Source organism: Haliaeetus albicilla, chromosome 27 (assembly GCF_947461875.1).
Source record: "Haliaeetus albicilla chromosome 27, bHalAlb1.1, whole genome shotgun sequence".
NCBI classification, from domain to species: domain Eukaryota; kingdom Metazoa; phylum Chordata; class Aves; order Accipitriformes; family Accipitridae; genus Haliaeetus; species Haliaeetus albicilla.
In genome coordinates, this window is record NC_091509.1 from 22,761,705 (window position 1) to 22,786,088 (window position 24,384).

Genomic DNA, 24,384 nt, shown 5'->3' on the forward strand with positions numbered 1-24,384 from the left:
ACAGACATTTGTTATCTTCACAGCTCATAACGAACACATTACTAAACCTGAAGACTGCCTTAATCTCACCCATGCTCAGGGAACTTTAGCACTTACCATTTAAGGGTTTATTGCACAAAAGCTTTACTCTGACTATAAAACACAGATGTATTGTGCTTGCCGCTAGAAGCATCTCTAAATGAAGAGAGAATAACACTGTGGAGAGCAAAAAGTACACTTCTTTGCAAAGCCACTTCAGCGTCACCTGTGGGAACATTGACGCTACTTGCAAGGATTTTAACAGAATGCAGGCAGAGTATGCGCAGAGTAGGTATAAAACAACAGCCAGTATTTTATACTTGGATAACATGCAGACCATTACCTTTTTATAGGTTACAAAAGCTGTAGTAGTGTAAAGAGATATTATGTGTTTCACAAGGGCTGCCCTAGCAACAGACAATGCAGGAAAGAGTGAGAAGTTCAGCAGAAGATGGAGGCAAGAGCTGAAGCTGCAGCGCAACAGCCCTGAGGTTGTACCAAAGGCTTCTAAAGTATATGGGAGGCACCTCAAACCTTCACAGGTACATTTATACTATAGGACGATGGCTATACCCTGTGTGCATGATACTCAGCTGGCTTTAGACTAACTTCACATATCTGAAACTGCAACTCTGGCAGACCATTGATACCTGAACAAGCTTTAAACAATGCATACATACCCTAGTGTATACAATACAGTTTGGCTACACTGCAGACTGATTACAAGGGTTGAAATGGATTGTCATGCTATACATTTAAGGAATACTCGCTCAACTTTGAAATAAGGATATGTCTTGCTGAAATATCAGCCATTCAAAAAACTGCAACGCTACAAAATTTCTAAACACTGAGTGGATAGGATGAAACCCACTAACTGGAATATGACCAAAGATGTTACAAAAGACATATTGCTCCATTTGAGGGCCAGAGGCTTCTTAAACTTGTACCTCAGTAAAAAGGAGTCTTTTCCACAGAAGCAACAGGACATCCACAGTAAGAAAATGTTATATGTGGGTAAAGAACCTGATCACTGCTCTAGGAAAGAGTTGCGTTGCATCTGTTGATTTCTGTGATACTATTTTTACCACGTGTTTCTCTCCTTCAGTGTAGACACTGTTATTTAAAATCAAACCCTCACTCACCTTAGATTTCTCCTGATGCAGCTCAATTTGAATGTCTGTTAGCTTGGTCCTGAGTTCCTCATTGGCAGCCTGTAAGGCAACAATCAGTGCCTCAGGCTTTTCGCCCTTGCTACGTCCTTTTTTTGACATGGTTTCTTATCAGCGAGAGTCCACGTGCTTAATTATTTCAAATATGGGCTGCCATCTTTTTCTGTTCCTTTCAGTGCTAGTTAGTTCAGCACCTACTGCGTGGCATTCCTTAAGGTCCTGGACACAGCTGCTTTGGAAGCCCTGTGAGAAATAAGACATACTATTATTTGTCAGTGGACACTGCAGCATGACAGCTCACATGGTTACAGAGCACAAGAGATAGCTCACTTCTCCAAACACTGCAATCTTTGTCTGAAAACCTGCAAGGGAGATCCCAGCACAATCAGGCTTCTGTATGCAAGTTTGGCATACTACTGGAGATTCCATATATGCCCTTTTTCTGTTCTCAGAAAGGCGCACCATGCAATGAAGATAGGAGTTTACCATAAGGATTAGCGCTGTTGAGAGTACAGGACTAGAAAGGACAGGTCATTTAATCCAAGCCTTGCAGTCTGAGGTAACCACAAAGCAGGCAGTTTAGTCTCAAGGATCTACCAACAATATCTTCCTCTTACCCTTCCCAAACCTTGACATCCCCCCCCCAAGATCCTATGCCAAACTCAGAGACTTTCCACAACACACCTACAATCTGCCACGGGAGGAAAGGGGAAGTGTTGAAGTCCTCACCAGCATTCTGGGTCTCTGCAGAAGCAGAGAACTAACGACACGCAAAAGCCTGTATCAGACTAGAAATTGTCCCCTTTGCCATTTCGAAGGGAATGCAAAAAAATTCCACCAATGGTTTCCATCAACTGAATTTTTGGGGGAAAATTCTGTCCTAAGCCAAAGTGATGTGGTAAGCTTAAACTCAAGCACATCAGCAAGATATGCAGATCAGGAAGCCAAGGGGTTTTTCCATATCCCTCTGTCTCTATTGGTTTGGGTTTTTTGGGGACAGTGCGGTGGTGGGGTTTTTCAGCATTTGTCTTCGTTACTGGCACTGACTGACAGCCTTGGATAAAGGGGTATTCTGTCTACCTGCACAATAAACGTGGATTTAATAAGCTCCTTAGAAATTTCTGTGTCCATGTGTCCCAGCATTGACCAGGGATTGAGCTGGTGCCATGTTCATGTTCACACAGTCACTCTGACATTCCTATCACATCCACAAAACCTGCAGAAATGACACACATCCTTTGAGACGATAGCAGAATCCTCAGTAAAGAACGTCACTGTAAACTGAACAAAGCAAACTTACTTCTTGCCATTCTGATCCTCCTATCCTGAAAACACTCCTGTATCACCCAGGGCTTCCGACACTGCTCCCAGTTACAATACCTCTGAAATCTTGGCATTGCATTGTATACCTACAGCTACAAATGAAAGCAGGATCTGATCCATATTTCCCACAGTGCTTCATATTCAGTACTGGTAACATAGGATCTAATCATGCTAGCTACATGAAGACTTTTTCACCAGGAGGGCTGAAACAGTACATTATCAGAGCTAAGCCTGCTGTAGGTGCAGATGACTGAGAAAGAAAATGGGCTTTGGAAAACAGTTAATAAAAATGGCTTGTTCTTGTCATGTGTCGTGTGACACAGCACATACAGATCTGATTTAGTGCTGGGAAAAAAATCAGGCCAAATGGGACAGAAATGGTCAAGAAAGCAGAATCATTGGCTGTCAATGCCAAATGACTACTAATATATGATAACTTGTTGGGTTTGAGCAAAGGATGACACTTTTATCAGATTAACCATGCAAAGGATGGCTTTTTGAGAAAGAAAATCAGACATAAGCAAAGCAATAAAGACAATGGATTAAAAATAATCACAGGATATTATCTCCTGCATAGGGGAAATGCTGCTTTGCTGTGTTGTTTAAGATCCTCAACCACCCTGAAAGCAGAAAGCACTTTCAGAGACTCCTCTGGCCCAGAGGCCTCCTCAGCAGCGAGCAGGAGAGCCTTTGAGCACACACGGCAGCCCTTGCAACCGGCCACTGCAGCTGGCAAGGCAGCACCAAGGGCAGCCCTACAGTCACAGACACCGCATCACATCACATCACGCAACAAGCTGCTGTCAGGTCAGCCTCCCAGAGGCTAGTGGCAGTTCATTATAAGCAATTGTGTTCTCATTCAGGAATGAGATACCTTGGATGTTTAGCCTTGAAAGAATGAAGACAGATAATTACAGATATCATCACCCTGCAGATGGAACGCAGTGGTGCTACCCAAATGGCCACTGCATACGGACAGCGCAGACTGGAACAGAAGCAAAAAAGCTCATGTCAAATGGCAACAGAGCATGCACACTTAGTTAGGAAAAGAACACAGTAAAGGGAAAATCCAGAATGAGGTGCAAAAATCACATTCTCAGTCTTCTACAAAAGGGTAATTTACTCCCTAACAGCTAATCAAACAGACATTTATATTTTTTTTCTCTGCAGATGTAAAACACAGGTTTAGCATTTGTATACAAAGCCATTCTAGAGGCAGCGATGATCTGCTGTAGTGCTGAGATAATAGAAACTTCTACTAATGCACCAGGGCCATATAGCCCAAATGTGACTTGGATGCTATTTACTGGGGAGTTCGTGAGATTACTTCTGCTGCCTCTTTCCAGACACGGAGTCAGCAGTCAGCCACAAATCTAGTGTTGCCAGGCTTTTCCAGTTTTCCCTGAGAGAAATTTAGGCAGGTCATCAAGTAGGGATGGATTAGGGGAAAAATATCCAATGAGAAAAGAAAAAGGAACTGAGGCAAAATTTCTGTTACCTGCAAGATGGGCTCCAGGAAACATTCTGGACAGTGGAAGATGATTTAACAGAAACGGAGAAGTATTTCTGAGCCTAGGAAAGGCACAGTACCACAGAGGAAAAAGAAGTGAGGGGGGCCTAATTGGTCACTTCCATCTTTTAGCACTATTTTTCTTTGATTACTGAAATAAAGTAACTACGTCCCAGGATGCCAGGGGGATGATATTAGGACTGGAATACATTAATAGAGCTGATGTTACAGCAGAAACAACACATATATGAAGCTACACAAACACATACATACTCCATTGAGCAGAAAGAGCAGGCTGCTTCATTTTTATCTCCTCTTCCAGAATAACCCCCAGAAGAGGTAACCCTGCAGTTACTTGGAAAAAAACCACTATTTGCAGAGCTTTACCCTGTCAGCAATGAATGTGGGAGCTGCAGCCTCCAGCATTGACCAAAACATATCTATAAAACTTGGAATGCTGTCAGTTAACTTCATCTTCATTTTTGCTTCCTTATCTATATTTCCCTTCTGAGAAGGGCTTTGCAATTCTGTGTTAGATTCCCTCACTTTTCCAGCTGTCACCTCTCCAAAGACGTTTTTGAAGATCAGTGTCCTACAGGGCTCCTCTCGGCACAGGGCCGAGATGCCCTCACTGGGCACTAAGGGTGTAGCCCTGCTCTCATTTGAGCCCTTGGATGTTGTGTCACTTATAAAGCCTGCACATCAATATTATGCACACTGTGGTCAAACAGAGGACCACACTGTACCTCTAGGATTGCCTTACTGTCACTAGAGTGACTGGCTTATCTAACAGCCATTCCTGCCTTTCTCTGTGCATGCACTGAAGACGACCAACTGATAAACCTCCCACACACAGCTGGAAGCCTCAGGGATAGAGAATGAAGATTCATTACAGGAAGTATGGGTTGCATCCAGAAAAGATAAGGGAAAGAAAGTGGAAAGAAAGGAAAGAAAGTGGGTATATTTGCTATTTTAAAATGTAGGGACAGTTGAACAACAACAAAATGCCCTGCAACTTCTCCCCACTGGAAGAATATCCTGAAGTTGTGAATGTTGGATTTTAAAATCAGAAGCTGGGGAATAAACCCACAAGCATGAAGCTACGAGCATTCCATAAACCTGCCTTTACAGTGCACTGTGTTCAGAATTAAACGGTAACAAGTATCCTTCTTATTTGTAATTCAAGCACCTAACGGCCAAATATGAAGGTTTAGATAGTCTTTGCCTCTGTTCTCATTGCTCTCTGCTCTCCCCCTCCTCAGCTCTCTCTGGATCCCAGTGCCCATCCCATTCCCTTCTTTTCCAAACCGTTTGAGGAGTCTTCCAGGCAATCCCTGAGACCACTGAGTGTGGGACCCCGGGACTGACAACAATCAGGGCATTGCTGAGCTGCTGATCATAAGCTCAGCAAACAAGGCTTCAAGGAAAGTAGGAAAGGACAAACAAAGCAGAACATTTTCTGCTCCTGTGAAAGGAAAAGTGGGATATAAAGCATGAAATTACTCCCATTCTCCTGTGACAAAACACCAGCAACTCAATGGTTTAGAAACTGAAGGTGGTTTTTTTTTGCTTATGACTCCCCTTCCTTCCTTACTGCAAGCCTACATGGTTCATTGCTTCCACTAGCACTGACAGGTTTAGTATTACCCTGCAGGCTCTTCCAGCAAAGTCCAGCTCCCACAAACATGCTGCTAACAGTAAATAAATAACAACTTCAAGAGTGCTGTTATTTTGCATGCAATTTGCCCTTTGATAAAACTGATATTTGGTCAAAATATATAGATTTGCTCTGGAAAGCAAAAGGCATCATTTAATAACTAAAGCTGGCATGATAGTCTTTTGACTTGCAAAATACTGAGAACCAGGAGGCACCAGAACCATAAATAAGTCAATGACAAGTGTAGGTATGCACTCTACCTGGCCTGCAAAGAATGAATGTGATAGAGCTGGGAATAATGTCACCAGGAGTTCAGTGTTGTGTGCAACTTTGCTGGTGAATGAAAAGAAAATCTGTATGGCATAAGGATGAAGCTGATGTACACTCATCAATCATTCTGCCATCCTTGACAACTGCTCTTCAGCAGTCAGTGTAAACAGTGCATCCTAAAGGGCCATAATCTTATTCCTGCTGAAATCACTGCAGACTGCCATCTGCCTTTTCTGAACTCTGAGAAACAGACAAAGAAAATCTTTCCTTTTGTCCAAGTTAAAATGGAGCTCGGAAACAGGAATAAGCCCAGGAACAGTACTGTCCCCCTCATCTTCCGATAGCTTCTTAAATTGAAACTAGAAGCAGATGACTCCCTGAGTCTTGATGTAACAGCAGGGAGGCCCTAAACACCTCCGAAGCTCCTGCACACCTTGGAAGATACCAGATGGCAAGTCCTTCAGTTACAGCACATCCACCACCCCATATAAGTTTACTTAACAGTGGAGAATTTGAGCTGGGTTACCAGAGCTGAACAAAGCACTTCAGGTGTTAATGGCAATTAATTTCAAGAAGTCCCAGCTCATGGGACTGACTGCAGTTCTGTTCAGGAATTATCTAGTAATGGGAATGACTGCACAGGAAGTATAACAGCCACAGGTCACATTATCACTTCCCCAACTTAGCTTCCATTGGAAGGAAACGTGCATAGTTTGGAAGAGAACAGCAGCATATTCCTACTGTGTCTCTTGATCTGGACATCAGGCTGGAAACAGACTTCACAGCAAGCTATGGGGCACATTTGCTCTGCAGTCTGAATGTGGTTTTCAGTGCCCAATACCAGACCTTTAAGATTTTTTTTTCTAATTTTTGCTTTAATAAAAGCATTTGGCAGCTGTCTCAAAATGCCTCTGATAATGCCAAGATGATTTGCACTGGTGTAGCTACAGAATAATTGCCCTGAAGTCATGGGAGAGATGCCAGTTATATCATAGAAATTAGAGAAAAAAAATTATGTCCTACATTACAATTTTACCCTTAGCTCCAACAAGAGATTTACTCTGTTATTTAGGGTACTGCTCCACAACCAAACCAAGAAGTACAATGGTGATGGTGATTTTCAGCCATTTTCTTACACCACCCAGTGTAAGTGATGTGTGGAACAAGTTTTACTGATGGAAAATCTTGGGACAGGTGCACAGTACACAAAAACAATTCTTACATTGCTAAATTTTCACCTCTGTCTGGTAGGTAGACAAACCTTCTCTCTTTCCCAAATCACAGTAAAATAGGGTTTGGTTAGACCAGTTATAATTGGACCAAGGATTGACACTGGTTTTAATGCAAAAAGGAGAAGAGATGAGTCACAGAGGCATAAGCTTTTCCTCCTTCTCTTGAAAACTGTTGAAATACTGCTCCCAGGAATTCACCTGTCTTACATCAACACAATGGTACCCATATCCACAGCAAGAGACCAAACAAAGCTGCATCAGGGAAGTTCAGACTGCACATTAGGAAGCATTTCTTTAGAAAGAAGGTGGTCAAACACTGGAATAGACTTCCTAAAGAGGTAGTCGATGCCCCATGCATGTCAGTGTTTAAGAGGCATTTGGATAGTACCCTTAATAACATGCTTTAACTTTTGGTCAGCCCTGAAGTGGTCAGGCAGTTGGACTAGATGATCATTGTAGGTCCCTTCCAACTGAAATAGTCTATTCTATTCTAACACAAAGGATAACAGACTAGACCAACCTTGCAAATTTAGTCTATTGATTTGAATGAGTATTCCATTGAGACATGGGGAGATATGTAATTGTAAAGATATGTTATTACTCTATTTTATGTAGAGCAGCTCTAAATAGGTAAGAGTGAGGTCAGTCAAAAAATGTACCCTGAAACTGCTTTTTCACTGGAAATTCCATTTAATTTGAGTAAATTAATATTTTAGGCAATTACCTTCTTTCTGTGGAATCCTTTTTCACTGAAAGGCCGTTGCAATATTCAGATGCCCAAAGTTGCATCTTTTCACCTGTCAAGGCAGCCTACCATTCTTTCAGAGGGAAGGGCCTGGTGAGTTTGTCAGTTCTCCATCATACTGCTTTTAATGCATAAAGCTTGAATTCAAAGCATTTCTAAATATCTGCTTTACCAATGCTTGCTTGCAGACCACAGTGGGGGAGTAACCTTTCATAAAAATCCCTGGTATCTTGCAGTACCACACACTCCCCACAAGGTGCTAATTATATTACTGAAGAGCACTGTCCCTGCAGTCTGCTGTGGAAATCTAGGCAAGTTAGGAGGCTAATTTCACCGGCTGCCATGTCCTTACTACACTGAGCACTCTCAAGTCGAAAGGAGGGAAGGGAGCCAACGAGATGTACTGGTACTCAGCAGTACACATGATCAAATCCTAGATTTTAAGTCTGAGAAGAAGCAGATTAGTTCCCTAGATAAATAAGTTCCCTTGATTTCAGTGGGATGTAGCCTTCAGTATATAGACCTCTCTACGAAGTACATAGGGCACAGTGTTGATGCCATTAGACATATCAACTCAAGGAAATTAAAAACACCATAGCATTCCCAGATTGTGGGAATAACACGACCCTAATAACTGTTTCAAAACTTGGTAGTCTATTTGGCAATTCAACTATTTAGAGATTGCAAGAAGCATCTGTCAGATGTCTGTAAGCAAAAAGACCAGCAGAATTATTTATGATGAATGACTGCCAAGTACAATAGCAGCCGGAGTGTCTCCTATCAGCTTTGCCCTCTACCAGCATGTGTCAGTATAATCTATAGGCACTATTGTTGGAGCCCTTGGAGCCACGAAAACCTCTGGTTAAGCAAAGAAGGGCTTCAAAAAAATTTTTAAAAATCCCACGTGTGGATTTCCATCCAAGATGGCAGGATTAAACCCATTCCTAAAGCATAATAAATTCAGCTCATAAAAATTCTATTTTGCCCCTCTCCCCAGAAAATCCATCCAGTAAATTCTGAACTAACAGCTGCACACATTTCTTTTGAGATGCATCTTGAATGAAAAACCTAAATAAATTCACTGAAGAATTTGTCACACTTTTTATGAGAAGTAGTAACACATTGCTATAGGCTGTGGACTATCAGCAAGAGATCATGGCTACACTTGAACTTAATTAGAACTGCTACTGTATGAAAAGGCACATTTGAATCTCAAGGTTTGTTTGTTAGTTTGCGTTTTGTTTGTTTTGTTTTTAAGATCAATTCAAGCTTAGCTACATGTTATAAGCAGGTAGAAGAAGTTTATTTATATTCACACTCCCAGAGGTCTGAAGCTAATATTTGTCTCATAGCATGACAATCATTGAGTGTGGGGATAACAGTGTGCTGCTTCCTGTGGCAGAACAAGCCATAAAACCCATAAATGCCTCAAGGAAAGCACTCTGTAATCTTTAAGACTGAATGTAAAAAGACAAGTACAACTGGATGCACAATCCCACTAGAAGCTTCTTTCTACCTAGTCTCTTTAATCTTCTGTCTTCCTTCCTTCCTACAAATTTCACCCATTGCTATTACTTTTCTTTTGGCTTCCATGCTTTCCTTTTTAAATTATTTTTTTCTTGTATTTGCTGTTTGCTCTAGTTCTGTCTTTTCCATGGCATTCTAGGTTACCTTCTCATTAATACCTAGGTTTGGTAGTATGCTAGCAAAAGCATAGAGGAAAAGTATACCTACATGTGCTCCCATATAATACTGTTATCCTTTATCTGAAGTGGCAAAGGAATCTGCTCTGAACATTGCTCCCAATGATAATCATGGCTAGTCCATTTTTATTCCTTTCTCCTGGCTGCTTTGTTTTCTTCAAGCCAACTAACAGTTTATTTACAAAAACAGGCTTTGCATATCATAGAAGTGGAAAAATACCTTTCCCTGTCTTTACAAGAGACCTAGCAATAGAAACACCTCATAAAGAAGAAACAAGCGCTTCACCACCACAGCCTCTACCCTATTGAATCACAGTGTTCTGAGCCCTCAGGTATGTGGAGATACCAAAGCATTACAAAGCCCTGTGCCTCTGCTTCAGGGATGTTCAAGATCAGTTAATCATTTTCATCAGTAGCTTTCACACTTTTTTTCTCTGCTAAATTGTCCCTGCACAATATTGTCCAGAGCAGAACAGTCAAGGATGTCTAGCACCTTCACTATAAAGTATATGGGTCTCTGTACGGAGACACAAAGCCTCCACAGGTTACATACACCTAGGTCTCAGAAGCAAAGGACAGTCCAATCCCTCTCCTATCACTCATTTCCCTGATTACACCCTAAAACTGAATTTCAGGCTGAAGGTGAAAAAACAGGGGAACACGGCTGGCTTCGAACACTCTTTTTTCTCTCTCTTGTAGTGTACATCCTGCTGCTGAGGCCTTGGGAATGACTGCTCCATTTCAAGCTTCTTTTTAAGCCAGGCATCCCTTTCCCAGGAAAGCCCAGTTAACCGCCCTCTGAGTGAGCAGTTCCTTAATACAAGACACAGACATGTCCTGTCAGCACACGGGTAGTCAACCAGAATTCTTGGCAGGTGAAGAGGTGGCACTGGTATGGCTGCTGAGAGCTGAACTCTGCCAAGTTCGGCCAAGAGAACCCAAATCCACCTCAGGCAGCCAGCCATGCTTATGGCCACTGTCAGACCCCAGACTTGCCTCTGCTACTCCAAGTCTGAGCCAGACCTGGACACACTGCAGGCTGCTTCCCCCAAGCTCACACTAAAAGGCTAGCATGATCTTCAGCTAAACAGTCTTCAGCCTCTGAGGGAGCAAGGCCAACCAGGACGGATTAGTAGGGGCAGGATTCATCTGGTAACACAGGTTTCCCACCTGGGCTTGTCCCCTGAAGCTGCCTTTGCAGTCAGTTCAGACACACACTTGCTTGTTCACATCAGGATAAGGTTAAGTCACAGCCCTCATCTAAAAGGATCCAGGACAAAACAATCTCACTAAAGATATCTGAAAGTTTGGGGCAGGGTGGAGTTTAACAGCCTGTATGAAAGCCTTCCCACTGTACTTTTCAAGGCTAGAAGCTCATGCAAACTGCACTCAGACACGTTTCAGTGGACACCCTTATTAGCATTACCACCAGGCAGGCTCAGCCCCAAACAGGGGCAGTGAACAAGAGTCTTATATCCAAGGCGGTCCAGAGGTGAATCTGGGGAAAATGCTCTGTGTTTGTGCTGTGGTTTCTATAGTTATGAGGAAGATGCTTTCTAAAAAAGTATCAGTAGAAAGCCCTCTTTCTGCCTTCCCCTGTAAACACGTAAAAATCACTATTATCATACTGAATGTTAATTTGACAAGTTGGGGTCAGGCTATTTCAAAACAATCTATCTTTAGGGAAGGCCTTTGTCATGAGAGTTGAAGGCTCAAAATTGGCTCCTTTCTCTGTTTTGGTTTGCAATGAATGAGACAAGTTGCAGAAGATGCCTTCCCAGTCTCACTGGAATAACAGCACAAACACAAGAGAAACACACTATTTGCAGGGGAAGCTCAGCGGAGTATGAAGAGGCATGAGCATACCAATCAAACAGCCATAGGCATATATGCTCCAGTTTGCACATGTGACAGATGAGCCTGTATTTATATTACAGAAATTGCCTGGGGCCTTGTCAGGAAAATAGCTGAGACCATCATTCTCTTACAGCACTGCAACAGCTCCCCACTTGACTCTCCCTATTTGTAGTAAGAATCTTAGCCATTTTACCTTGGTTTACTGTAATAAAGTACATCAGAGGAATCTAGCCAGACCACTTTTGTCTTCTGAACCATGGGTTTGCTTTTTCCATGAATTACGTACAAGATCCACTTGAAATGGGATGTCCAAACTGAGCATTCAAAATGAACTTCATGTAGGGGACAAACATACTACACATGGTGGACGTAAGTTGGCTGTGGGTGCAAAGAGGGTCAAGGTCACACACTTAGAAAATAATACGCGTAATGTAAATTTTGCTCCTGCCCCAGTAAACACACTATTTTACACACCTTTTATGTGTGGCTAGACATACAGACCTACGTTCCAGTGTACACATCTAATGACATAACTTCAGACTATGCCTTTTCCACGTAGTAGTTACTTGGTAGTTTTTGTCTATGAATTTCAAAACATTGTCAACAGTGCAACCTACATCAACTCAAAGAAGCCTTTAAAACAGTAGTCCCAAGCTCCTTCTAGGCCCACGGAAATACTCCTGGGCACCTTATCCTCTGTGGGACTAGGAGGTACTTTGGTCTCTCTGTTGACCTCAGGTTTAAACCGTCACACACCCACAGGCAACACAGGAGGGTTTCACTGGCAACTTGTGACTCAGAAGAATTGGACCAGCCTAACAAGCCATTAAAAATAAAGTTGCACTCCCATCACTCTTGCCTACAAGTGTTCTGAAAAACAAGAGAAACAATCCGCAAAACATGATCTCAGAGAAGCCGAAAATCACAACAATGGAAGAATATAACCGATCCCATTTTTAATCTATCAGTACAAAGCTAAGTTTCCACTTGTACAGAATGAAACAAAAAAACGAGACTAACAAATAAGGTACCTCTGGGACTTAGTTTCCTTCTCATCTCACTTGAAAACCTGCTGCTATATTTTGGGAATTCCTCGGGATTCCCAGAAAAACCCGTTTCTTTATGGGGAATCAGTTTCACATAAAAAGAGACACCAGGCCCAGCAGTGCCTCTGCCCCAACCACTTCTACACCCTCATGTGCTCTTCCTCCTCCTCAGTGCCCCAAGGGAGCTGGTTTAGGATGGAGGGAGACACGCAGATAGTTAACTGCTAATCACGTACACCCAGGCATCCAGCCGTGAGAACATGGGCTCTGGCATTCAGCATTTCCAAACGAAGAAAGCTCACACTTGGGAGCACTGCAGCCTTCCCACCAGGCCAAAGGAAAGAACTATCCACAAGGCCATACAGACACACCTCTGCACATCTAGGCCCCTTTGTCTCCTGCCTCTTTCTCAGCTGCCTCCTCTCAGCCATCCACCTCACTATTTTCTTTAATCGACTCTCCAAAATGCTGGGCCTGCCTGACAACCTCTGCAGTTTCTCATGCTGACAGAGCCCTACCTCCTGCCACGAGAGCCCAGCTGACCGCTAAGCGTGAGAGAGGCTGCCAGCCATGGCTGTACCACAGGCTACCAACTGTGCAGGGCTGCTGCATGCACTCGCAAGCGACTGTGGCAATACTCTGACCGCAGGGGCCAGGTTTCAAAAATTACTTATTTCCAGACATCTTTCCTGTATCAGAAATAGATGGTTCTCAAAATAGCAGGTGATTTTGTCTAAAACTTTTGTCACCTCTTAAGGTAAGCATACTGGAACATGAAGAGTCACAGGCAACAGCCTCACTGTGGCACAGCAGGTTCACACCACCAGCAGAGCTGAGGCAAGTTGTTTTTTTTGCAGCTGTGTGCACTTTCTAGGTCATCTCCACACAGCACAGCCAGAGGAGAAATAAGGCCTCAGCATACTTAGAAAAAATGCAGCAAATTGGAATTGATCTGGGTGATATGGTAACAAGAACAATTGAAGACTCCGGATCCAAGAGAGCCCAGAGGAGGCCCTGCAAAGCGTGTTCCTCAGGCACACTTTAGCACTGGAAGCCATGTCTTTGTTTTGGTCACTCTGAAGTTTCTGTTTAGATCTAGGGCTGTAGCTGTGAGCTCCCTTGAAACCCAGCTGGAATTCTTACTCAAAGGTCAAAGAACACAGGGTTTTATGCCTGTATTTAGCAAGCAGGTTCACATGCAAGCCTGAACAGTAGTTTTTCAGAAAAGCAGTAACATGGCAGTTTCCAAAGAATTTAGAGAATCAAAATCCCTTTAAAACATATCCTAAAGCATCACCCTTCCTTACAGCAAAGCAAAGCGTCTCATGAGCTAAATGTGTATCACTCCCAAATAAGTACTGGGCTGTTGTGCCTCCACACACAAAATCCATAAATCTCTACACAGGAATAACCTTGACTATCAGTGAACAAAAACACACACTGCACCTCTTGAGGAACAAGGAAACCTACATTCATTCAAAGTGGTAGAGATCACAGTGCAGGCATCTAACAAAAGGCTAAACTAAAAGCAAACACATGCTCATAATAGCCTTTTGCAAGGGCAGAGAAATCAGCTCATCCCAATGACTCTTTCATCATCTGGCCTTCAAACACACAATAGAAATGGACCCAAAAAATAGACCAAGAATGCCTCCTCCTTCATATTTTTGTGCCCAAATATTCAGTGGAGTTTGGGCCTATAACTCTTTTAGCATTTTCTGAAAATTCCAGCTGTAATATTTTCCATTAAACAAATAAAATCATCATTGGTTGAAAAAACTTTTTTCTCAGCAGTAGTGGGAAAATAGAAAGCATTTAAATTCCCATCCATCAGCGCACTGCTTGCTCTGACAGGCGGCAACAGAGTATAACCCACTGTTCAGTATATATTTTGTTTTCCCCTCTGTGCCTGACCCACAGAGAACAGAAGTCTCCCAAAGCTACCAAAGCAATGACCAGATTTATAAAGATAATAGTGTACCAAAACATTCACAAGGGGTTCTCAGCAGTGCTTGGGCTCTAACTCCCATGTGAAGTGGGGACACTTACCTCACATTTTTAAAAAATAGCACCAGTCCTGTCTTCACTCTAAATGGTCTAAATAGCTTTAAAATAAATAGTTAGGTCTTACATCCCTGGGTTTACACTTTCATGTCTCAAGTTTCAGAACTAGAAACCTCCAGTTGAGGTCCTAGAAATAACCAGGCAGCAACAGATTACCACTACATCCTCTTGTTTGGTGGCTTCTTTTCCAGTCCACATCTGAGAAGAGTTTTAGTAGCTGATGTCTCAGTAATGGGACAGATGCTCAAGTAACAAAAATGCATTGCTTTTGACAATTTAGTCCCATCTATCCTGCCAGATTCTGCACTGGGGATGGAGTAATGCCAGACACAGGTACAAACTGGGAGAGGAGTGGCTGGAGAGCAGCCCTGCAGAAAGGGGTCTTGGGGTGCTGGTTGGCAGCAGGCTCCATAGGAGCCAGCAGCGTGCCCTGGCACCCAAGAGGACAAACTGCATCTGGGGGGGGGGCATCAAACACGGCATGACCAGCTGGTCAAGAGAGGGGACTGTCCCACTGTATTCAGCGTTGGTGCAGCCTCACCTCAAGTACTGTGTGCAGTGCTGGGCCCCTTAATTTGAGAAGAATGTGGAGGCCCTCGAATGTGTCCAGAGGAGGGCAACCAAGCTGGTGACAGGGCTGGAAGGCATGTCCTCTGAGGAGCGGCTGAGGACTCTGGGTTTGTCTCGTTTGGAGAAAAGGAGGCTGAGGGGCGACCGCATCACTCTCTACAGCTTCCTGAGGAGGGGACGTGGAGAGGGAGGTGCTGATCTCTTCTCCCTGGGATCCCGGGACGGGACGCATGGGAATGGTTCAAAGGTGCATCAGGGGAGGTGCAGACTGGACATTAGGAAGCATTTCTTTAGAAAGAAGGTGGTCAAACACTGGAACAGACTTCCTAAAGAGGTGGTCGATGCCCCATGCCTGTCCGTGTTTAAGAGGCATTTGGATAGTACCCTTAATAACGTGCTTTAACTTTTGGTCAGCCCTGAAGCGGTCAGGCAGTTGGACTAGATGATCATTGTAGGTCCCTTCCAACTGAAATAGTCTATTTTATTTATAATTCCAGAAAGCCTCTAAGGCTATCAAGCTTCCAAATAAATTCTGCTTTCTACCTACAGAATAAGGCAAGATACTGGCCACTAAATCTAAGGACCAGGCAATGCAAGATGTTAATCACAAGGATTTATTTTTAGGGTGTAGCATCTTACAATCTGCCACAGGGCAAGAACTGAGTGCCTATGCCTTTAGGGGCATAAGATCCTAGTTTACAAATGCCACAAGGAATGGCAATATCACACAATAGTATAACCACTGGGGTATTAACATCTGGTTGTTAACCATACAAGATAAAATTCTGTATTCACTTTCATTTGATAGCATTATTATTCCCACTTGTGGCTGCTAGCAGAGAGCATATTTGAAGATCTGGTTTCAATGTTGGAAAAGATCTAGTTTATCTTTTTGGAGATGGGCAAAGTGCTGAAAAATGAAGACTGTAAAGAAGGGGGTAGTCCATACTGCAGCGGCAGTGGTGAAGCTTTGCAGGAACAACAATCAGTGCTCTGATGCTAGATTGCAGGCAAGCTTTCCTGTATTATTGTCAGGCTGCACATTAATTTTCATTTTCTACTTACTTCAACTATGAAACAGAATCACTAACTCCTGTGCTCAAATAGAAGTAAATAGACCTCCAAATATAAAAGTCTGTTTAACTCAACAAAAACTTGCATGCATCAGTAGGAAGAAGGGAAAGAAAGGAACTTCATTTCCCTGTGCTTTAACCCAAGAAGGAATTTCAAGGCTGTTTCAGTGAACCTGACCAAACCCTCATTTGAAGGTACAGCATTTCTTGTGGTCTTTTGCTCATCCCTGTTCTTCTCTAGAGTGCTACAATGACAGCATCAGGACATTATGACAGCAGCTTAATACTAAGGCTGACAGAGAAAGGTCACCTGCAAACTGTAGACCACATTCCCTGGCATGCTCCAGCTGTGGAGTGCTGTTTGTATAACCTGAGAGCAACCACAGACCTTGTTTAGCCAGAAAATCAAGTGGGACTTACATCAATATCACAGAGCAAAGCAGGCAAACTACAGTAACAAATCTCCTTTTAATGGATGGAGACGGATATGACCTACAGAATTCAAACCTGTGTTTCAGAACAAAAGGTCCTATTTCAGAAATAATACTTCAGTTAAAATCCAGAGCAGCAATCTTACACACTAATGAATACTCAGAATTAAGGCTTCCTCAGTTAGTTATTACGTAGCATAGGGATAAGACAGAGGAAAAATTAAGATGTAGTCTGTGCCTCAAAGATCTTACAACTTGTTCAAAAATCCTACTGCAATTACTGTGAACAAAGTACTTTTCAAAAGACAGAAAAAAATACCCCTTTTCTAACCCCAGATGCTGCTGTCCACTTTGACTGGACAGCATGCATCTGTACAACAGTCATCATGGCCACTTAGTCTGCCATTAACGCATCTCCCAGCAGGCCTCATTACAGAAGAATATACGTATAGCTGTACATTTATAGCAAGAAGAAAGACTCTGCTAATTATGCAACAGCTGCCTAATATGAAGGCCACCAAATACAAGAGGTATCTGAAATAGCAAAACTCTGAGAAACACCTGCGTGAAATAACTTTACAGAGAACCATTGAAAAACTGTTGGACTGAGCTCTCCATTTTCTCTCCCTATAACAAGAAGTTCCAATCAAATAGTTACCCACTTGTCTACGAAACTGCAGTTAAAAAAATCTTGCCTGAAATATGAAAAAGCACCTTCAGTTTAAAACTGCTTTACCGGTACATCTGTACAGTGCTAAAGTAAAAGGGAACTTTGCCATTGACTGCAACAGAAGCAGAAAGTAGACCAGTATGTCTGCCAGGGTAAATGAATTCATAAGATGCACTTACAGCTGAGCCTCGGGACTTAGGAAAAAATAAGGAAACCGGATTCTATTTACTCTTAGAATCTTAATCAGCCATACTGCCTTTCATCTTGACAAATGAATAAATTAATGTACTGATGTTTTTTCTCGCTCTTTGAACAATGCCACACACGTACTAGAATGCTGTAGTGATGGATGGGTAATGAGAGGCTAAGAATTCATAGCTCTGGTTCGACTAAGAACACTTCAGCAGTGTTAACCAGCATTCAGATTATTAAAAATAGCACATCTTAATTTCCTCTCCCAAGAGAGATCCAGAGAAGCATCATTTAGCCCAATTAGAGTTTAAACATGAAACTGGGTTTAAGGTAAAACATAACTGAACAGCGCCCTTTGCTGTATAGGTATTGTCTGGTCTAGATGTATAATGAAGATGGGCACAAGTACCCAACTCATCTCTGCTGAGTAACCTCTCCAATGGATGCTTGGGCTCTTTTCAGTATCACTGCAACTTTCTTTACCATAGACTTGAATGCTAGACAACATATACTGTAATCATAGATGTGTTTGGCATACTAGATTGGGATTCAAATGAAAATAACTTGGAACAAAGTAAAGAAAACTGCAGGGCAAGCTGGAGAGAAGAATAGAAAATATTCACTAACATGTGCTGCATTCTTTAAGGGATATGACTACACAATTCAAAGTGGTGATTTATCAGACCCAGCCATAGGAGTCCTAAACCACCTTGGGTTATTGTGAAAAGCAAGAACAGACTCAGCAGTCTCCTCTCAAAATAGAAATTCCTTGTTCCAGACAGGAAAAAGGTATCTGAGCTAAGAGATCTATGAAGTATCTTTGGATTGAAAGCAAAAGAAGTGAAACAAATGCTGCCCTACGAAGTTAAGTGTAGCTTTGGCTGAATTGCTAGTGTAGGCTATAGCTGGTACACAGTAGCTGAACTTTGCTTTTGAGAAATCCTATGTTTCTATTTGTGTGATAGAAGTTTATCAAGGGAAAAAAAAAGAAAACCAATCATGATTACAATTTACATTTAAAAGAAGTATCTGTTTTAAATAAAAACATATATCTACACATAAAATATATAGTGAAGTATTTTGGATAATTGTATCACCCCAGGTTTCTGTTTTATGAGGCACATCAAGCTACGGTAGGCATATTGTACAGATTTCTGGAGTTAAACATGGTATGTGCAATACTGCTTTATCAAGAAGCAGCAAGTCAAAACATTGCAGAATAAACTGTGCTCAGGCATAGTTTTATGATCTCATTCCACATGGTGGAATTTCATATACTTAATACGTTTTCTGCCTTTCCAATGCAGGAAGTAAATCATGCCAATTATTTCACCACTTCTGTAGTAAAATAAAGCGTTGGGGGGGGGGGGTTGTGAAGTGTTAGCCATATTGCCAGCTATTACATTTGCTCCCAGTTACTAACAGGATAAAATGAAGTGTATGCATAATTGTGAGGAAGTGGTATTCATGGACTTTGAGCCCCACACAGGGATGTGCCCCATGTAATTTTATCATATCCCACAATGCTAAGATGCAACTGCAGTAATAAGATAGGAAAGGTGTATGGTTTTAAAGTGAAAGAGGGTTGGTTTAGATTGGACATAAGGAAGAAATTTTTTTTTTTTTTTTTTTTTTACAATGAGAGTGGTGAGACTCTGGAACAGGTTGCCCAGAGCAGCTGTGGATGCCTCATCATCAGAATTGTTTAAGGTCAGGTGGGATGGAGCTTTAAGCAACCTGACCTAGTTAAAGATGTCCCTGCCCATGGCAGGGAGGTTGGAACTAGATGATCTTTAAAGGTCCCCTACAACCCAAACCATTCTATGACCTGAAGATGGTGGCTTTTTCCTGGCTAGATGTTAAAAGATTGCCTGAAGTTTCCATGTTTCCTAGATCACTCTTTGGTAGTGCTGCATTTTTCACTAGTAGAATCATTGAGTTTGCAGAATTCTAATTTGGGCAATAGTTTGGCACTTCCCATATATACATAGGGGATTTGATGTCATTTTCTTTACACTACAGAGATTATTTCTGTTAAGTCTTAAGGGACAGAGGACAATGTTTCACTAGAACTGGATGAAATGTTTCAGTTACTTGCTAATACCTTGACTGTTCCCTGCCATCCATACCTCTTTTTTCCAGGTCCTTGAAAAAAGATATTTTAATAATGAACACATTAAAAACTATTATTTTACTTTCTGTCTCTCCTACCTGCAAAGGATGTCACAGAAGATTTTTTTTTTTCCCAAATGGCATCTCCACCTTAAGCCTATGCACATCCCTAACGAATTATTCTGGTTAAGATTTTAAGTTCTTTTAAGTGATCCGAATCTTCACTAAGAAATATAAAATTGCACTTCATGGAGGAAATTTTCATTATTAGCCATCTAAGAGACTTATTTGACATCTCATATGTACTGTTTATACAGTTGTGAAATAGATGGCCTCCATTTGCCAGTAAACATTCTCTTCAGGCATCCACTTTTAAAGACCCAAAGGAAAATTTATTGTGCTTTTGGCAAGCTGCGTCCTCCAGGAGCTCTAAGTGCATATGCTGTTTTTAAAAACACATGTGACTGTATAGAAATCAAAAATAAGTAGCTTCAGCAGCCACTAACCGTGCTTCCTTGGCATCTCTCAACGGTTAATATATCTCAAATACAAGCGTAACATAAATGACTTGATGGCAAATGCCCTTCTCCTAAGACTTCTCAGAGGCCTGTGTTTTCATGGGAAATAGAAATGTATTCCCAATTGATGAGAAAGTGCACCCAGCTACCATGAGGGCAAAAGAGGATTAGACATCTGTGTACTTTCGCACATGTCAGAAAAATTGAGCAGTTCTTCAATGTATGATAGCTCCTTTTAGATAGGAGGTATTCTTAGTCACTTTTGGAAGCAATAGTTTAGATATGGGCAATGGCACTGGTACAATAAACAAAGAGAGAAGTCATCCTTAGCATAGATTAGGCTAGAATTAGGAATACAAAATGTTGACCAAGAGACAAGCATGTATTTATGCATTAAAAAGCCACATGGAAGTCCACCATCATAAGAATATTTACTGACATGCAGTAGAAAAAGTATAATATTTTGTCATATTGCTAAAAGTAATGAGAAACATTAGGCTTGTATTTTTGTTTCCAAACCTAAGAACTGTGCTTTGTTTTCTTGGTAAACATTATTTACTTATTTGTCCCCCCGAAGACCCCAGCATCATCAATAAAGAAAATACAATTATCTGCACAATAGATCGAGATCTTCAGAGCCCCATAAGTTCACAATACGACCCTATTAACCAAAGGGCTGCATCTGTCCCTAAAATTGTACTGACCCTATTGGGTCTGAAGGCATGAAATTCTAGACCAGATCATGATTAATACTGCAAGACAAATCCGCTCTGTGTAATTTCTAAATCCCTCCCCTTCTCAGCATTAAAAAAATTAGAAAGTCCTGCAGGATGGGGGGAGGGAAGAAAAGGGGTCAAATCTAAGTAGATTTCAATATAGTCTCAAAATCTATAGCTGGTTTAAAACAAATTCATAGTTTATGTAGTATGGAAAATCCTGAAAATTAAGAATTTCCCTGCCTAACAGAAAAGAAATGGAAACTTTGATATTTCTCTCTTGGAAATATTGAAACTGTCTTATTAAATTGCCCTGCTATTGTGAAATCAATGCATCATTGTTGAGAATACTATTTTGATCTATATACTGTCACACTTAAAAATGAAACAGCTGTGTCAAAATCAAGCAACTCCATCAAACCAAGTTGCTTCAGTTTACAACACCTGTGAGTTTTGTGAAGATTTATTTACTAAATCTGACATCAACCAGTTGTTTGGCAGAACAGCTTTTACAGCATAAAGAAAAAAATCCTAACAGAGAGCAGCCACTCCTCCCCAACTTACATTCTCAAGCTAATCTAGAGAGTTGCAAGAAAGACTTGCTTCTTCCATCACACATTAAGGAAAGCAGACTGAAGAAGCTGCAAACACTTGTCAGATTGGATTCTAATATGCAGTATCACCAAACACACATTTGATAACCAAATCATCATCGCATGCTAATTCTGGAAAGGAATCTGCCTCCATAAGTTATTGTCAGGCCAGCCTCTTGACAAATTTGGATTTTGTGGTCTCACTGAATCTAGGCTGCACTCGAGAACCTCAGCGGCATTTGTCTAAGTGCTGATGTTCTCCTTGTAGCAACAGTAAGGTGCTTAATGCAAATCTGCTCACTATTCATACTAGTATACTTGATTCTGTGAGGCTTATCAAAAAGGAAGACATGTCAATGGACTCAGGATTTCCAGCGCCGGGGGGGGGGGGGCAATTTCAGCTCCTCTGTGCATGAGAGAACAACAGAAACGTGAGCAAACACTGCGCGGTTCAGCACAACTGACAATCACTACTCAACAGTATTTAAAAGTTAATAGCTCAGTGAACTGTTAATACTAACCTGTTCCATCAACAATGAGAAACAGGGCATATGCGACCAAATATGCTTACTTACTCCCCATATTTCAGAGTGATATTCACCTTTCTCAGAAGTCCCTACCACAAAGGAAAAAAATACTTCAGCAAGGATGCTGGTACAAGCACTAGCTCATATCTTCTGTCTATTTCAAGGGATCAACTAATCATCTGTAACAAAGCAGATCAATCCACTTTCCATTCTCTGACTGAATCCTCCGAAATCTGCAAAGTCTCAGGAGAAAGTTTCTGGGGATAACATAGCACCTATAATATCAGGGAGGGACTATCAAGAATTCTTGAAGTGTCTCATTTGTGTAATCATCTGTGTTCTACTAAAGAGGAATTTGTCACATGGGCAAGTTATTTTGTCACTACAGAGCAAGTCACTCATATCTGAAATTGCAATTAAAAGAAAGGGGCTTTTATTTTTCTTGCCCATAGGAAGGGTCTAACCCCACCTGAGCTCGCTCTAAGGGTCATATTTCAATTTCAGTTATACTTTAATTTTCTGCTTTCTGAGCATAAGAGCAGATAGGGACCACAAGTCATATACATGCTCCTCCCAAAGCCCTGCTATCAGACACTTGGCTCTGCTCAAGGAGAGGGTGACATTGGTTCCACTGTGAAGTGGATTTAGCTATGCGAACAAGCAGAAACTCTACTCTAAACTTGTTTTCTTTGGGGCCCAGAGCCAGCATTTCAACTCTTGCCAAGATAATGATTAACATGCTAATTCGGAACTCTGCTGACCCAACTCTCCACCAGAAAAGGGTGCTAGGATTCAGGTTAGGTAAACCCTGATTTTTCCAATCAAGAGTGCCGATCCAAGCACCCTGGCTCTAGATCCCAGTGCTGACTCTAGAACCAGAGCTTCAGAACATGGCAAGTCAAAATCTCAAATCAAGCCGTTAGGCCTTTCAATTAGAGAAGTTTGATGGCAGTTCAGGGATACAAACTGATATCCACCCCGTGTCAGACAAAAAGACAACTTCTTCTGCATGTTTTCATCAGACAAAACTCTGTGGCCTTTAGTAGTTCTTCCCTGGGTTTGCAGGTTCTTAATGCAAATTAAGAAAACTAATGCAAATACCACTGTGAAGGTTTTTCATCCTCAGCAAGTCCTTGTGGCCTTTGTTCGCTTCACCATCTCTGCCAACAATCTGCAACAATTTTGAGATAGACATTTTCTACTCCCACAAAATGGTGACAGTCCCTTGGAAATAGAGGAGTACTTCCAGTGCTTACCTGCTGGAAATTTCATCCCAGTAACTAGATTGGATTCATGCTTGTTCACTGATCTGGTCTTAAGCAATATTTAAGGAAATAACATTTCCACATAAGCCAATTCCCATCACTGCAACAATTCTGTTAGCTACAAGGGGAACACTGGCCATACAAAATTCCCTGTCTCTCCAAAGCCTGTCTCATTTTGCTAGTCGGGTTTGAATAAATTCAAAATTCAGTCTTTGCTTTGGCTTTTATTTACCAGGTTTCATCTATGCTTTGCATTGTTTCAGAATAAAAATCAAGCCCTAACTATTGCATACCATACTGTCTGTGTTATGTCACATAACAGAATACATGATTCATGAAAACTGTGACTAAAGCATGATGTACACAATTTTAGTATGATGTCATAATTCAGCATCCCAAGATGAACCCAAAAACTCAGCTCAGACTTGCTGCAAATATTTGCAGCATTTATACAAGTCTGTTCCGTATGTCTTTTGATAGTGAGAACATGGCAGATTTCACATGCTAGTAGTTTATATGTGTTTTATTCCCCCAAATGGTGATAAACAGCTCTTCAGAACAAATCCTAACAACCCCCTGCTTTTGACTGCACAAAAATCATAGTATTGTAGTTAGATTTTTAATCAATACCACAATAATTTTCAGGAATATTAAAAAACCTTCAGAACCAACTCACAATATCCCTTGGATTCAGGGCTCCACACAAGGAATACAGGATGAATCTGGTGCTGCTAGGCCGCTCATGCTAAAATTACCATTGGCCCTTGCTCTAAAACATGAACCAAAAAACTCTATCCAAGTTGCTGGCAACTCCATGGAAACAGTCAAAAGAGGACAGAAGCATTATTGTTAGCTGCAGTGAAGCTGAGGAGATTTGTTAAACCAATATTCTAGTATTCTGTGGCTAAAATACCATCTGTCTCTTTTTCATACAATTATTTCCCTAGAAGTTGCCATACCACAATGCACACTGAGAAGAACACTACCAGTGAAAACATGAAATCCTGCACTAACCTGAAAGGAAACGGAAATTTTTTGGAATCAGTATTTTTCAGCATGAGATTTACATGGACACAGATTAGACACACTATTTAAGAATGGCAGGAATGTCAGGAAAAGGATG

At 41.5% G+C, this 24,384-nt stretch overlaps 1 protein-coding gene across 5 annotated transcripts in view; it reads right to left on the reverse strand.

Moving 5' to 3' along the window:
• Positions 1 to 24,384, reverse strand: part of JAKMIP2 (janus kinase and microtubule interacting protein 2) — a 70,775-nt gene that overhangs the window by 38,737 nt on the left and 7,654 nt on the right. For 3 of the 5 annotated variants that reach the window (XM_069772542.1, XM_069772541.1, XM_069772539.1), the window contains exon 2: positions 1,161 to 1,430. The exons of 1 other annotated variant lie outside the window; for it this stretch is intronic. In XM_069772542.1, the coding sequence (XP_069628643.1) occupies positions 1,161 to 1,289 (129 nt within the window). In that variant the 5' untranslated portion in view covers positions 1,290 to 1,430. Of the gene's footprint in view, positions 1 to 1,160; positions 1,431 to 2,267; positions 2,404 to 24,384 lie in introns of all 5 variants that reach the window. One more of the 5 variants, XM_069772540.1, reaches the window with a different exon arrangement.